Source organism: Galeopterus variegatus, unplaced genomic scaffold (assembly GCF_000696425.1).
Source record: "Galeopterus variegatus unplaced genomic scaffold, G_variegatus-3.0.2 Scaffold7692, whole genome shotgun sequence".
Lineage (NCBI taxonomy): Eukaryota > Metazoa > Chordata > Mammalia > Dermoptera > Cynocephalidae > Galeopterus > Galeopterus variegatus.
In genome coordinates, this window is record NW_007733803.1 from 80,902 (window position 1) to 98,899 (window position 17,998).

The window sequence follows — 17,998 nt, forward strand, 5'->3', positions numbered from 1 at the left end:
GCGCAGCCACGCTTCCCAAGCGGCGCACTAGCGCAGTGCGCCACTGGGCCGGCCCAGAAAACCTATTCTTGATAGGGACATCAGCATAGTTAATAACTTTCAAATAATATCTTCTGGTAATGCTTCAGAATACAGAGCTAGTATAAATAAATAAAATATATCCATTTTAGAGTCTCTTAAAATAAATCAACCCCCAACAAAGAAAGCATACCTAAAAATAGATACAATCAGAGATGGAGATGGTGATAGACAAAGAAACACAGACAAAGGTAGAGATACAGTTGGTTTTCACTTGTGGAAGACTTGTCCTTCAAAAACATTTGAAGATGTTTGCAGGCATTTGGGGGGTCACAACTGGAGCCTGGGTGCTACTGGCTTCTAAATGTTAGAGCCCGAGGGTGCTGCTAAATGCCCTACTGTGTTAAGGAAACGAAAAATTTCAACAAGGCCAAGGTTGACAAATCTTGATTATACAGGTATAGATATAGAAACAGGTAAAGGTATAGGGAGGGAGGGAAGGAGAAAAAGAAAGAGAGAGAGAGAGAGAGANAGCTCAACCAGTCAACTACACTACAACATTCCCTTAATTTTTATGTTTGTAATTTATCTCTCCATCATGGAAGGCAAATCCTTTAACTGTTATGTTCATAAATGTTTATTCAGCATGTAGATTTGTGACTGGTATGTAGAGGGTGATATAATTAGAGATAATTATATGTAGAACCTATTTGTGCTTGCTATTCTTTCTAAATGCAGAGTAAAGTTTGATGTTTATAAAATAATTTATCAAAATCACATTGTGCATAAACTTTAACACAAAATATTGGATAATTTCTTCCATGTTCTTTGTAGGGCGTATTTTATGTCCTTGTTCCTCAAGCTATAGATCAAAGGATTCAACGTGGGTATAACCAGGGTGTAAAATACAGAAGCCAGTTTATCAGTGTCAGAAGAGTGACTGGACTTGGGCTGCACATACATGTATATCAAAGTCCCATAGAATGCTATGACCACAGTCAGGTGGGATCCACAGGTGGAGAAAGCTTTTTGCCTAGATTCAGCAGAGTTCATCCTGATAATGGCTATGAGGATGAGCAGGTAAGACACAACACCTATATAAAGGGATGAAATTGAATTAAAAGCTGAAAAGACAAGAATTATCAATTCAAGCTCATGCGCGTTAGAGCAGAGCAAAGATAATAAGGGGATACAGTCACAGTAGAAATGACGAAGGACATTGTACCCACAAAAGGATGAAGTGAAAATCTTTATTGTAACTAAAAGAGAAAGAAACGTGCTGTAGAGATAGGGTATTGCCACCAGCACCCGGCATACTCTCTGTGACATGATGACTGTGTAGAGCAGAGGGTTATATATGGCCACATAGCGGTCGTAGGACATTGCTGAGAGAATATAAAGTTCACTAACAATAAAAATGATGTAGAAAGCTCCTTGCATGGCTCAGAGATGATAGGAGATTGTATTCTGATCTACAACAAAATTTACTAATATTTTGGGTCCTACAGTTGTTGAATAACCAAGATCAGAGACAGCCAGATATCTGAGAAAGTAGTACATGGGGGTTTTCAGCCTGGAGTCCACCTTGGTGAGGATTATAATGCCCAAGTTGCCGATCACTGATATTATGTAGATGATGAGGAACAGCCCAAATAATGGAGCCTGCAGCTCAGGGCAATCACTGATGCCCAACAGAATGAATTCATTCCCCACTGTAAGGTTGTGTTTTTCCATCCAGGTGTATCAGAAAACCTATTCTTGATAGAGACATCAGCATAGTTAATAGCTTTCAAATAATATCATCTGGTAACGCTTCAGAATACAGAGCTAGTATAAATAAATAAAATATTTAGAGTCTCTTAAAATAAATCAACCCCCCACAAAGAAAACAGACCTAAAAATAGATAAAATCAGAGATAGTGATGGTGATCGACAAAGAAACGCAGACACAGGTAGAGATACAGTTGTTTTTCAGTTGTGGAAGACTTGTTCTCCAAAAAACATTTGAAGATGTTTGCAGGCATTTTGGAGGTCACAACTGGGAGCCTGGGTGCTACTCTAATTGTTGGAGTCCAAGGGTGCTGCTAAATGCCCTACTATATTAAGGAAACCATTCCACAACAAAGAATTATTCAGCCAAAAATTTCAATATGGCCAAGGTTAACAAATCGTGATCATATAGGTATAGATATAGAAACAGGTATAGGTATAGGTATAGATAAGTGAGAGAGAGGGGGGGAGAGAGAGAGAAAAAGCAAAGGTGAAAATATGGTTGTAACTTTAGGTGTTAGGTGTGTAGATGATTGTTCAAGTTTTCTGCTTGTCTTCTGTGTAATGAAAATTACATAAGTACATTAGCTTGGTCTGATGAGTTTATTTAGATCGAAGAGCTTGGTGTGATGAGTTTAATTAGATCGATGGTCTTGGTCTGATGAGTTTACTAAGATTGATTAGCTTGCTCTGATGAGTTTACTTAGATCCATGAGCTTGGTCTGATGAGTTTACTTAGATCAATTAGCTCTGTCCGATGATTTTACTTAGATTGATTAGCTTGGACTGATGAGTTTACTTAGATCGATGAGCTTGGTCTGATGAGTTTACTTAGATCGAAGAGCTTGATCTGATGAGTTTACTTAGTTTCATGAGCTTGGTCTGATGAATTAACTTAGATCAATTACCTCTGTCCGACGAGTGTACTTAGATCGATTATCTTGGTCTGATGAGTTTACTTAGATGGAGAGAGAGAGAGAGAGAGAAATATAGCGAAAGCAAAATATGGTAGTAACTTTACGTGTTAGGTGTATAGATGATTATTCAAGTTTTCTGCTGTCCTCTATGCAATGAAAATTACGTAAGTACATTCACATAATTACAGTCACATAAGATGATATGATACATATATTTATTGCTTAATAACATTTTAAAACTCATATTACAATCATGTGTGTAAATCTTTAGACCGCCTTCACATTACACATAGTCCTATGAAATCCCTTATGCCTACAGGTGGTATAGGAGGAAACAATTACCACACTTGAGAGATATTGGACAGAAAATGATAAATAAGAAAATTCTAACAAATCATAGTAGAGATTATTTATTTTTGTTCAGGGAAACATCCCAGGAAATATACACATGTAGATATAGTTTCTGCCATACCTACATTTGTGATATATTCAAAGGAGTATTGGGACAAATTATATAAATCATCTTAATCTCTTTATCTGCATCAACCAAATCAGCTCTTCACTGTAGTGTTCTTAAGAAACTTTAGATACAGTGAAATGTTTTAATGTATTTGTGGTAACTAGAATTATTCCTTAAATATCAAGTACATGGTGAGCTTTCTGTTGTATTTTATTTTGTTTTGTTTTAATTGAAGACAATGTGTCACCTGAAATGGGTATTCTTTATGTAATACATATAAATTATTCATGTGTGAGTTAACTTCTTTGTGGGGACTGTGGTAACTATTTGATAGAATAATGTGTTATCCAGGTAGCTGACCCCAGTACCTGACTTCCCCCAACTTCATAGCTTAATTGGATTGTCAACATGCTGATTTTGGGATAAATTATCTCCTATCTTATTAAAAATATTTAACATAAATTTACCTAAAATCTAAAGTATATCCTCATCCCCTAGGCATTTATGTTATAGTTAACATATATACTAAATTGTTGGTAACACATCAGATATGTTTTGTAATGGAAGGATGCAGGAAACTGAGCAGATTGGGAGAAAGTGAGGTCACTGGAATTGGTTTTCTGTACTGAATTTTCACAAAAATTCTTTTCAAATAAATATATCCATTACCTTAGAGAAAGAAATAGATTTTATTTTTTTTTATTTTTTTTTAATTTTTTATTTTGTCAATATACAATGTATATGATTATTATGGCCCACCAAGAAATAGATTTTAAATTGTTCTATGCATAAAAACAATCTGACAAGATAAAATATACTGACAACTCTATATGTGTGTATGTGTGTGTGTGTATTATACATATATATACATGGATTTTGAGATGCTATTTTGTTTGTCTGCAAATAAGGCCAAAATAACTCATTCACACTATGATTTGTAATATTAGATAATGTTGAAAACTGAGGTATAAAATAATGTATATAAATATCCCTACTATGCCACTATTTAAAGAAAAAAAAAATACCAGAGTAGAAAGAGGATGGCAGGCAAAAAAAAAAAAAGGATAGTAGCTACAAAAAATTGTGAACATCAATGAATGCTTCCTCAAAAAGAAAAAAAAATAGAATTGATTCTCAGTATGAGGAAAATATTACTTTCACGAGACTCTGAGTGATCTATTAGAAAGCAAAAAGAAGAAAAGGATTTTATAGCTCTAAGCTGTGAAAGTACTTACAGGAAATCCCGCTTATCTAACATAAAGCACTGCTCATAAGGCTGTGAGCTTTTGATATCCTACCCTGTCACCATCCATGTATCTTTCTTATGTCAGAAACATTGAGTCACAATTGGAAAAAATATATATTTTAATGGGTGTAATAAGAACAATATAAGTCTTGTTTAGTAGCTATGATAAAAGGCTAAAGGAAAAATTTACATTGGTAAGTATTGATTTTTTCTATAAGACAAATAAGGAAGAAGAGCTTTTCCCCACCAGTTTTAGAGTTCTATGGAAAGTATTAAATTAATCTTTCATAGTTTAGTTTCTGGGTTTATTACCTGGTTTTTCAGAGAGTTCTGTCTGCTTTCTGTCAGAATCCACTGGAAACTGAACATGATGTTCACTGTACCATCACTATCCAAGGTACTTAAAAGACTCCTAACCTCCAAATCTTGCTTTCAGTATCTCAGTGTGATGTATAACCCCCCCCCTTTTTTTCTCATCAAGATATCAGAAAAAAAATCCACAATTATTCATTTTTTAAATATTTATTAATTATTATGATATTTTTGAGAAGACTTCTTGAAGAGCCTTGAGTTACCAAAATGACTAAGAATTTGGAAAAATATCAAATTGGAGACTGAATACTTGAAAATTCATAATTCTACTAAATGTATATTTTTAGTTCCTTAATTTTTAGTTAGGTTTTATTTACTTTTATTTTGGCCTATTGTCCATGTAATTAAATGTTTATAAGAAACATAAATACTACATAAGCCATGTAATGATGACATATCAAAGTGCTTATTAGCATTTGTAAAAATATTTGAAAATTAATCTGAAGAAAAACAAGAGCAGTCCTCTTCTGCTCAGGTATTATCAAGTTCTTGATCGCACACAAAAGTGAATCAGACATTCCGGTATCTTCCCATGGCTTTGCCATGGAATAAAAGAGTTGTCTTGCATATGCCACTGGAACTTTAGATATTTGGGTATTGGCAACATAAGGCATCATGTGAAACATAAATATTCTGTTTTTACCTGCAATGAAGCCTCTTTCTTGACTGGCCTACGTGATCTTCAACATAAGATAGTGAGAGCAGGGCCGGCCCGGTGGCGCACTGTGCTAGTGCGCCGCTTGGGAAGCGTGGAGGCGCTCCCGCCGAGGGTTCAGATCCCACATACAGACCGGTTCCCGCTCACTGGCTGAGTGAGGCACAGGGGCAACACCGAGGGTTGCGATCCCATTGCCGGTCCCGGTCCGGTACGGGGGTGACACTGAGGGTTGCGATCCGTTGCCGGACACAGAAAAAGACAAAAAAAAAAAAAAAATAGTGAGAGCAATTTATACATTTGTTCCCACCCTTTCAGATTCTCCCTGAGGAAATGCAAGCAATTTGTTGATCACCCCGGAAGCATTTGGAAACTTATCAAGAATGCAGCGGACTGCTTATTAATTGCCCAGATTAATTTCTAGTCACCATAAATGAGATTTGTATGTTTGTTTGCTTATTGAATTCCTACCTTTTATTCTTGATTAGTTTTTTTCTTCTTTTTTCTTTTTTCTTCATTATGATGTTTAACTTTTTATGTATACATTTGGCTACGCTATTCGTTCCAGTTGTTTCGTCAATCATCAGTCTGTTTGTTATTGTGCTGGCATTTTTAAAGATGTAATAAAAGTTTAAATTGGTAGACTTTGAGTTCAGCTGATGGCCCTTCAGAGAGTGGATGGGCTTCATCCAATTAGTTTAAGGGCTTGAGATCAAAGACTAAAGTCTCCCAAAGAAGAAGAGATTCTTCCCGCAGTTGAGACAATGAAATTCTTCCTGAGTTTCCGACCTTTGTACTCAGGAGTCCAGCCTTAACTCTTGCCTGAATCTCCAGGCTGCCAGCCTGTCCCCTGGGTTTCTGTCCTGCCAGCCCCCATGATAACATAAACCAAACCCTTAAAATCTTATGTATTTATACATACATGTGACCACAGAAAGAGTAATTCGTTGTTCATATCTTTCCACTCATTTCATAATGAATTGTCATCATCTGTCTGTTTAGGATTCTCTTTTGTTATTTGCCTTAGTAGTATTTCAATATTTCTTTTTTCCATAATGTGTAACACCCACTCCTCTTATTCATTGTTGCCCACCTGGATACATATTCTACTGTGCTTTATATAAACTTTGCATTCTTAGTATATCTGACTAAAATGTATGTTTACGTGCATTGTTGTACTATGCATTTGTTATTGTGCTGTAAATGTAGTGTTGAATTTTAAATCACAGTATTTGTCATGTATTCATGTTGTGAACTTATATGATGTGTTTTTCTATTATTTCCTTTTCTTTTGTTTTTGGTCTCATTTCTTGGCTTGCTTCACAAATAAGTAAATTAACTTTACTGAGATATCATTGAAAATAATAAACTGCACATACAGAAAATGTAAAATGAGACAACTTTTGACAAACATATGCACCTGTCAAACAACGAATCTCTTAATTTAGTGGTGTTCTAGTCTTCACTTGAGTTTGCCCTTTTTACTGTGCAGTCTGGACACTCTCTTAAGACAGGAAGATGAGCATATCACAGGATTCACCTCATCTCTTTTCCATCTCTCAGAGAAACTGTCCTTGGTTGCCTACTGTCAGTGTTTTGAAAGCTATTGTTTCCCATATTTTCCTTTTTACCCCCCCCTTTTTCTTGTTTTAATGGGAAGTTAAATCCATTCTCTATTACCCCATACTAGTTGGTAGCAAAAAGTATATCTAGCATATAGTTAAGGTGGGCTCTGGAAATATTCTTTCTTTTTTTCCTTTTTGTCTTTTTTTTTACTGACTGGCAACAGGAAAGCAACCCTCAGTGTTGCGCCCGCACTGCGCTCAGCCAGTGAGCGGGAACCGTTCTCCACATGGGATCCGAACCCTCAGCGGGAGCGCTGCCGTGCTCCCAAGCGGCGCACTCTCCAGTGCGCCACCGGGCATGCCCTGGAAATATTCTTTCTTTTTTTCCTTTTTGTCTTTTTTTTTACTGACTGGCAACAGGAAAGCAACCCTCAGTGTTGCGCCCGCCCTGCGCTCAGCCAGTGAGCGGGAACCGTTCTCCACATGGGATCCGAACCCTCAGCGGGAGCGCTGCCGTGCTCCCAAGCGGCGCACTCTCCAGTGCGCCACCGGGCATGCCCTGGAAATATTCTTTCTTTTCCTTATTTTAATAATTAACTTTTTAAGTGTCATCTCTAGTCTTTAATTTAAGTTGCTTGGATGGAAATTACATTTTTACATAAGCCTGTAATCTTCCCTCAAAGGATATATAAATATTGTAATTATGCACTGATAACTTTTACTTTTTATGTGGAATTTTCTAATCTGTAAGCACTGTACATGTAAAAGGCATGACTGAATTGTTCACCTTTATTACCAGCTTCTAAAATAATACCCAGAAAAGAGTAGATATCTGACTGACTATCTGATGGAATAAAAGGATGAGTGAGTGAATGAATAAATATAATATTTATCTTAAATTTCTAAAATCAAATATGAATTTTTCATTCCTAGTGCTATATTCAATCTTTAAAGTGATTTTAATTTTGGTAAAGAAATACGGACAACTTTCATATCATTCTCTAGAATCGTTACTACTTTAGAGCAGAACACAACTGTTTTTTCTTCATCTTGTTGTTCCTAATATTTAACAAGCCGCTGGCATATTGTAGGATATGAAATAATACATATTAAAATAATAAAGTAAGATACAAATTGTGGAAAATGAAATTTACCAAGATTTTTATCAACCCAAACATTGTTTTTGCAATAAATTAATTTAAATCCTTGAGATTCTTTTTCCAGAGTGAAAATACCCATGTGATGGTAATGTTACACCCTTCGTATTGTAGTTTCTATCTTGTCATTCATGTGGACAAAGACAAAGTCTGCAAAACGAAAGGTACAAGCTCAGTTCATAATAATGAAATTCTTTCACTAACTCTGCCAAATCCCTATCTTTTTGCCAATTCATTAGCATTGCAAAGATATTTTAAAAACTATTGCTTTTAAGATTTTTGTTATTGTTCTTGCCTTCTATGATAGCTAGATTTCTTATTTGAAGTTTGTGCATTTTACTAGAGGTATTGTCCACATCCTAAGTCTTGAATGTGCTATGTAGTAAACTTGTCTTGGTCAAGCAGACAATACTTTAAGATTAGGAGCATCACTGGATCACAAAATCTTACTTTTAAAAATATTTGTAAGACACACAGAAAAGTTATATTATAGACACCATATTTCTATCACCCACATTAAACAACATGAGTAGTTTTATATTACATGCTTTATGATTTTAAAATAATATACCATTAAATATATAGAAGATGTTCATTTATCCAAAGTACCCCATCCCATTCCCTCCACCCTTTCTAGAGTCAAACATAATTGACTATCACAACAGTTTCCTCTCTTTCCAATTTTTTTTTTGTTTGTATATGTGTTAGGAATACCTAACATGAGATCTATCAACTTAAAATGATTTTAAGTGTACAATACAGTAAGCATAACTGTAGAGGAAATAATGTACAACACATCTCAATAATTTAATCATCTTGGATAAATGAAATGTCATATCCTTTGAACAACAACTCCCCATTTGCCCCTTTCCCAATCTCTGGCAACCTCTGTTGTCCTCTCTGCTTCTTTGTGATTGGCTGTTTTATATACCTCACATGGGTGGTAAAATACAGTATTGGTCTTTCTGTAACTGGCTTAGTTTATGTAATTTCATGTCTTCAAGGTTAATAAATACGGTATATTTTTCCATAAAATCCATTTACAGTAATATTGCTTGACATACACATGATAGATATTATTGCTAGTTAAGTGGTTTGATTTTCATAACTGGATTTATGATGTTTACATCATTTTGTGATTACACATGATAGATATTATTGCTAGTTAAGTGGTTTGATTTTCATAACTGGATTTATGATGTTTACATCATTTTGTGATTGACTTACTATTTTCCTCTTAACCATAAGAGTTTAGATTAAATACCTTGATTGCTATCGATTGGTTAATGTATTTAAACTGGATGAGAATTTTCAAGGGTTCTGAATCTTCTCTTTTACAAACAATAGTATAATTCACATATTTTTACTTATTTTTCTCATGTACAAATATATAATAAGTCTACATACATGGATGATACTTGGAAATTATTAGGTTATATGGTTTCAATATATTCAAATCCAGTAAATGCAACAAATGTGTTTTGATATTTCTATTTATAATACATTTTAACATTTATGATAATAAATATTTAGTATTTACACATTTAGAAAGAACTTAGGAGCATTTTTCTCTTGTAGGAGTTTTAATAATTCCAGAAATCTCATATTTTGCAAAATGAAAAGATACAATGAAATATTATTGAGGTTTTACTTTGATCACTGATTAAAATTAAATTTAAAGTACTGGGGCAACTGGATATACAAATATAAAATAATACAGTTGGATCCAAACCTCAAATCATAAATAAACATTAAAATTAATCAAACTCTAATTATGAGTTAAACTGTAAAACGCTTAGAAGAAAATATAGATTTAAAATTTTTGACCTCAGACTTGACAATGAAGTCTTAAACATGACACCAAAAGAACAAACAACAAATAAAACAAAAAAGATGAATTTAACTTCATGAAAATTGAAAATGCTTGTGAAACAAGGACATTTTCAACATAGGGAACAAACGACATATGTAATTGAAGAAAATATTTTCAAATAATACATTTGATGAGCATAGAACATCTGGAAATTATAAAAAACTTCTATAACTCGACAACTGATCTTTGACAAGGGTGCCAATAATACATTATCGGGAAAGAATACTCTCTTCAACAAATGGTGCTGAGAAAATCAGCTGTCAACATACAAAAGAAAGAAACTGAACATTATTGTACAATCTGCTAAAAAATTAGCTCAAAACAGATTACAAATGTAAACATAAGACGTGAAACTTCAAAACTCCTAGATGAAAAGATAAGGGAAAACCTTTATCATAATAATCTTGGAAATGATTTCTTGGATATGACACCAAAAGTGCAGGCATGAAAAGCAAAAAATAAACAAGTGGGACTACATCAAAATAAAAAAGCTTCAGCAAAGTGAAGGAAACAATAACAGAGTAAATACACAATATAGAGAATGGAGAAAATTATTTGCAAATCAAGATAAATAATCAATACATGCTAAGGCAGATTTTAAACTTGAAAACATTATGCCAAGTTAAAGCAGTAAGGGTGAGCAAAAGCTCACCCTTACTATGATTCCATTATATGAAATATTCAGATTACAAAAATACATAGAAATTGAACTTGAATTGCCAGGGGCTGGAGGAGGTAAGGAATTGGGAGAAAGTATCAGGGTAGCTCAAAAAGTTCATGGAAAGACTCATATAAGCTTTTAATTCTATTTTTCCAAGAACTTCTTGAAAAGCCTTATACTTAATGGATATTTTGCAGTGATGACAAATTTTTGGAACTACATATAGGTGTGAATGTAAGAATTGCCACTGAATCATTCCATTCAAAATAGTTATTTTTATAACTTGTGTATGTTACATCAATAAATTATTTTTAAATGAGTTTTGAGATATATTTACACTTTTGTTATTTGTGTGTCTTTTTAGTGAAGTGCCTAAATTTATATTTTGCCCATATAATTTTTATGCATTCTTTGTAATGTATGTGTCTACTACCTGTCATAAAATAGTCGTCCTTTTAGTTAGCTGATGGCACCTTTTGGTTTAGAAAATTTGAAATTTAGTGTAGTCACAATACTTTGTATTTGCAAATTACTAAACTTTACAAAAAGTATAATTAACTAAGGGGATTCCATCAACCTTAAGAGATGTGGTAAGTCTTAACAATGTAACTATGTACTTTCCTAAAATAAAATGTACTTGTTCTTCATAATGGATATTACATAATGAGTATAATTGACTTTACATATTCATATTAGTCACGCTATATTTTTACCATGCAAATCATATTTTATAAAATTGAAATTTTATACACCCCTTCCCCTTCCTATTAGTCCTGGTCCTGATCCTATCAGGTTTTCTCTTTTACCACAGGTAAACCCTACCTATCATTTGTCATTCACATGCTGATTGTCATTGTTTCATTAAATATTTATGTACGCATAAGCAAAAAATACTCAAAGCTTGAAGATATTTTAAATATATTTGCATGATATATTCCTGAATATCTTATTCTGAATTTTTTTTTAACTTGGATGTTTATTTTTTGCCTCATCAATATTAATTCACTTAGCTATATATTATTCTCTGATTCTGCTGAATGTATACACTTATTAGATATTTGCAAATTGTTTCCCAGAGTGCTTGTAACTTTTACATGCCCCACCAGCACAGTAAAAATGTTTCCTTTACACTATCACCTCACTTTCACATTGAAGTTAACAGCTTTTAAATCTGTCTCAATTTTATGTGTATAAGAGAATTTTATTTCATGCTACAATTATATTTTGCAAACCATTATTAAAGTATACGGGTTGTTCATAATAGGTTTCTTCCTTTGTGAATTTTCTGTTTGAGTAGTACCTTGTTCATGGTCCTATGGATTTTGCATCTATTATTTATTAATTCAATAATTATATCAATTTTCTCAAGTATATTGTTTCTTATTTTACAATATTTTGTATTATTTTCATGATGCACACTTTAAAAAATTTTAAGCATAAAATGCATCATTCTTTATGATTTTTAATGGTTTTTAAGGATCTCTCTTTCATGCTTAATTATATAAACACACACATACACAGAGTTGGTCCTTATCTGTATGATTTCAATATGCACAGATAATGAATATCTATGATCATGACTTAGTTTTTTTTTTTCTTTGAAGGAACGATACATATGATATCAAAAAGGAAGGACCACTAGACAAATGAAACAAATTCTTAGGTTTTGTGTAGAAATGTATTGTGCTGTATGATTTCAATATGCACAGATAATGAATATCTATGATCATGACTTAGTTTTTTTTTTTTCTTTGAAGGAATGATACATATGATATCAAAAAGGAAGGACCACTAGACAAATGAAACAAATTCTTAGGTTTTGTGTAGAAATGTATTGTTGTAGGAGATGTTCTGCTTTGTACTGCAGAGGTGTTATCTAAATTTATTAATCTAAATGTAGGAAAATATCCTTTGGTTGTATTCTCTTTTCTAAGGACATTGTCTTAGTGTGATTAATGCACAAAGGGAAGTCTTGAGAAAGAGATGTGTTCCCAAAATCATAATTAAAAGTAATGAATAGAGATGAAGGAAAAAAAAGAAAATACCACAACTAAAAGTTATCTTGGAAGGAGACAGATTATTATGATGAAAATAAGGTCTCCTGGAAGGAGAGTTAAATGTGAATGTAGTCTAGATCTTGTCTATGCCTTCTTTCCTGGGCCTGGACAATGAGGAATGGTGGCATCTGTAAAAGCTTCAAAGAGTGGTAGGAAACAAAGGTAAACAGAGCCAAAAGCTGAGTAATTGCCAGGCCTATAGGAAATCCCACAAAGATGGGAGGGAGCTGAGTTCTGGGAAGAGCCAAATCTGCCAGCCTGTTGTACTTTACTCTGAATTGTGATTTTCTTTTGTTATTCTTGAATTTAAGTATAATCTTTATAAGTAAACTGTCTAGAATCTATCTTCTGTGAAAAAGGACAGAGTTGAATTTCTGTCCATGCTTTGGATAATACACTAAAAGAAGCAGCAGCACACCCTCACGATCAGCCCAGGAATGACACCTAGGAATTTGAGCACATTGTCTGTGGTATCTGAAACATAGACAGTGATTAGATGGCTGCAAATGCAGAGACCTAAGGATGGAGCAGAATGCTTTGAATTGGGTTCATATGCAAATGACTCCATGGACAATGATCTGAGATTACGTGAGCAATGGCTTTTTGTGGACTAGGCCATATTTAATCAAGTTAGTCAGACACAGCTATAATATTATTAATAATTTCAACTTTGAGATTGTATGTAATTTGAGCTATACAGAGATAAAATAAAATGATATAAAGATTTTTAAAGTAAAAATTAGATACACATAAGCCTGTGTGTTTTGATTTTGCATATATCAACCAGTCTTATCTATGCACATATATGGTTAAATATGTATATATACACATATATTGTGCATATTCACAAATATCCCTAGGAACATAGTAAAAGAAAAATGGATGACACAGTTTTTTATGCATTTAAAAATAGTAACAGTATAGGTAGAGGGTTGCCAATGATCTTTGTTTTAAAATGTACAAGAAGAACATATTAAACTATTTATCAAAACAAATATTTCACCATACTCTCTTAATGTTGAGGTGCAGAATATCATTCTCAATTTCTTTCAATTTAATTTTCAGTGTGAATGCATACTTTATTGATAAACCAATTTTTCTCAAAAATTTTTTGCATTGCCACTTTTACATCTTTGTTCCTTAAACTGTAGATGATGGGATTCAGCATGGGGATCACAATGGTGTAGAATACTGACACTATCATGTCATGTTCCAAAGTGTAGCTGGAAGTTGGTCTCACATACATGAAGAGAAGTGTTCCATGAAAAACTGACACTCCGGTTAGGTGGGAACCACATGTAGAGAACACTTTCCGTCTCCCTTCAGCAGAGTGCATCCTCAGAACAGCCACCAGAATGAAACCATAGGAGACCAGGACTATTATGATAGTGAATATCTCAATAAAACCAGCAAAGTAGAAGAGTAGCAGCTGGTTTGTGTGAGTGTCAGAACAAGAAATAGTGAGGAGAGGAGGGATATCACAAAAGATGTGTCTAATTTCATTGGATCCACAGAAGGACAGGCTGAATGTGGTCACTGTGTGTATAGTAGCATGTAAAATGCCACCGACATAAGAAGCAACGATGAGTGGCACGTAGACTCTGGGTGACATGATCACTGAATACAGAAGTGGGTTGTAGACAGCTACATAGCGATCATAAGCCATTGCAGCCAAGAGAAAGCATTCCGTGGTTCCCATAGAAACAGCGAGAAACATCTGCACTGCACATCCAGGGAATGAAATGACTTTATCTTCTGACGTAAAGTCTACTAACATATTTGGTGTAATAACTGAGGAATAGCAGGCATCCACAGAAGACAACACACTCAGAAAATAGTACATGGGGGTGTGAAGCCTGGAATCCCCAATGACCAGTACAATCAGTCCTAAATTTCCCACGAGAGTAAAGAGGTAAATTGCTAGAAACAAGAAGAAAAAGATGATCTGCAGTTCAACATTATCTGTGAGGCCCTTTAGTACAAATATGGTAACTTCAGTGACATTCTCCATGTTGAAATTTCACAGAATAAAAACGAAGGTATTTATAAAATTATAGTTCACATAACTGTAAACATTTAAAAATACTGCGACTCAAGAGGACATGAATGGTCTTTGTGTACACACATTCTTGCATTCAGGATTTTCTAGGCGCACATCAGAAGACAGCGAGTACTATTAATGTCATTCGCTACAGAATTAAATCAAAGACAGCCTTCATCACTCACTAGTTGAATTCTTGGCATTACAAATACCATCAGGTCAATTTACCACTGAATTCTATTAGTTGTTTTCATATTAAATGACATTAAAACACCAAGTGAATGTCTAAAAGCAATTCTTACTGATATCCAAACGCATGAGATAGTGTATCAGTGGATAGAGAATTGGAATAGACACCAGAATTCTAGATATTTCAGCAATTGGGTTTAATGATTTTCTATACTCTATAAAACTATACACTCTATTAGGAGTACACTTATTTACCTCTACAAACATAAACATAATATGCATTTTTATTTTTTTTCTGTGTTCCAGTAAGTGTTAATTTTTAATTCTTAGGCAGACTCTGAATAAATTATATTTTGATGAATATATTGGATTCACATACATAACAGATAAGAGCTAGATTGGTAGTACTTGGTGTTTAGTAGGTAAAATACTTAGTACAAAACAAAATAGTTGCACTTGACATATTCCCTTCCTTTCTCAAAATATTTTTTTTTTGAATACTTGAAAATTTCTCTTACCTGTGGAACAGTACATACTGGTTTATGTATACTGTGACCAGGGCTAATTTAGATTGTATATATGTACTTACTTAACTGTTGATGAAACCCACAAGAGATGTCCTTAGGGGAATATACCCCAATTATCATCTGGTTCAAAATAACAATATAATGATTTACTTGATAATAAAAATGTAAATGGTTCTTTAATAAGGCACTACATGCTGAAACTCATTGGATGAATAGAGTTCTTTGGACTCATTTAAAATGCTTTAGATTTGCATTCACCTTATGATTAGTGATATTGAAAATCTTTGCACACATCTGTAGGCCATTTGCATGTCTTCTTTGGAGAAAAGTGTATTCAAGTCCTCGTCCAGTTTTAATTTAAATTATTATTATTGTTGATACTGCTATTGATTTGTAGGAGTTACTTATATACTTTTGATACTAATCTCTTGTTAGATACAAGGTGCACAAACATTTAATCTGATTTTGTAGGTTTTCTTTTCATTCTGGTGATTGTTTTCTTTGCTCTGCAGAAGGTTTTCAGTATGATGTACTGCCATTCATCTAATTTTGTTTTTGTTCCTTGGCTTTTGCTGTCATATCTATAAAATCATTGCCAAGCTCAAAGTTCTGAAATATTTTCCATATAATTTCTTCTAAAAATTTTAGTTTCATGACTTATATTTAAATCTTTATTCCATTCTGAGTTGTTTTTCTATATGGTATATAACAAAGGTCCATCTTCTTTATTTTGCATATATGTGTTAAGTATTGTTCAGTCCCAATTGTTGAAGAGGCTGTCCTGTCCTGATTCTTGGCACCTTTGTTTAAGATCACTTGGCCATGTACTTGTGGAACTGTTTCTGAGATCTCCATTTTGTTTCATTGCTCAATATGTCCATTCTTATTTCAGGACCACAGCACTGTGTTATCACAGCTTTGAAACACACACATTGTTTTTAAATTTTATTTTCATATTCCAGTATTTACTTATTTTCTTTTCCTTTTCCTTTTATTATTACTTTTGATTGTATATATTTATGGGTTACGGAGTGATATTTTGATGATGTATACAATATGTGGATGTTTAAATCGAGATCATCACAAACATTCATCATGTCTTTCGTTGAGAACATTTGAAATCCTCTCTTCTAGCCATTTGAAAATATACAATAAATTATTCTTAATTATACATACCTAGGACAACTGTAGAACACTAGAATTTATTCTTTCAATCTGGCTGTAAGTTTACATACATTAACAACCCACATTGACAACTGTTAGTGAAATCTACTTCTATTCAAAATAACTTTGTTGGGGCTGACCCCATGGCTCTCTCGGGAGAGTGCGGCACTGGGAGCACAGCGGGGCTCCTGCCGCAGGTTCGGATCCTATATAGCGATGGTTAGTGCACTCACTTGCTGAGCACGGTGCAGACAACACCAAGCCAAGGGTTACGACCCCCTTACCGGTCAAAAAAAAAAAAAAAAAGAAAAAAAAAAAATGGCAGCTTAACTTTCATGAAGGAGGGTTTTGGAAAAGGCTCTTTGGAAAGCAGAGATGACAGATGTGGCCTATGACAGTAGAGAAAACTGGAGTGAAGGCCTGTGGACGTCCAGGGAGGTGGCAATAGCTGCTCAAACCAAACATTTGGTAAGGGCAATAAAACTCCCCCAGAGACCTTAAAATTCCTAAATGGTTCTTCTGAATTTTAAAAATTGTATATGTTCTTGAGTGTGATCATTTTTTTGGTTCTTGACATATTGGGAATTCTTTAATACTAGAAAGCCTTGGGATCTACACAAAGCATTGAGATATATAATCACAGTCCATTGAAACAAAATAGATTTCTAGGTAAATAACATTATCCTTCCATCAGTTTTGTGGGTTTTAATTTGTAAAATATCTTTTACTATACTTCTGAATTTTGGGAAGTTTGATGACTTGACTAATACTCAAGTTCACAAAGGGATTCAGTGTGTGCCCTGCCCAAACTTTACACACTTGTAATGTTTTCTGTCTAGGGCAGTGCTGGATTATGGAACTGGGTCAGAGCTATTGCCATCTCTGCAGGTACAGAATGAAGGGCCTTTGTTGTTCCTTTTTGAGGTCTCTACTAGTTTCATAGGAATTCTCACAGAGGGCATTGCACCACCACTCTGTCCTGTACCTCCTCTGTCCCCTAACCCCAGCAAGGTTTTGTTGTTAATATTTGAATACAAGATACCATGGACCTCTGGGAATCCAGGTAGGCATGACCTGGAAGAGCAGGTGAGTTAATGCCACATGGGGTTATCTTTGACCTATATAAGATGAAAGTTGAGAAATTAGTTTTCCTATCTTGATTTATTGAAAACTTGTGCTTGGCAGAGGTGTCTGGTTGGTTGATTGAGCTGATTCATGCATCTGAATAAAAGTGTGATGAGTGTGGTATGAGTGGGTGTGTATGCATGTTCACACTTTTAGAACTTTTGAAATGAATGGTTTTGTTTCTCCTTTATTCAAACATGG

General features: G+C 34.1%; 2 protein-coding genes across 2 annotated transcripts; both read right to left on the bottom strand.

Annotated features, from left to right (window-relative positions):
* Positions 1 to 810: 810 nt before the first annotated feature.
* Positions 811 to 1,752, bottom strand: LOC103607762 (olfactory receptor 8K3-like). Its single transcript, XM_008592222.1, is given in 1 exon segment — positions 811 to 1,752. A coding segment is annotated over 1 exon segment (942 nt).
* Positions 1,753 to 13,805: 12,053 nt separating this feature from the next.
* On the bottom strand, positions 13,806 to 14,817 carry LOC103607763 (olfactory receptor 1086-like; the record flags this gene model as incomplete). Its single annotated transcript, XM_008592223.1, is given in 1 exon segment — positions 13,806 to 14,817. A coding segment is annotated over 1 exon segment (1,012 nt), but the record flags the coding sequence as incomplete, so codon positions are not given.
* Positions 14,818 to 17,998: the final 3,181 nt, after the last annotated feature.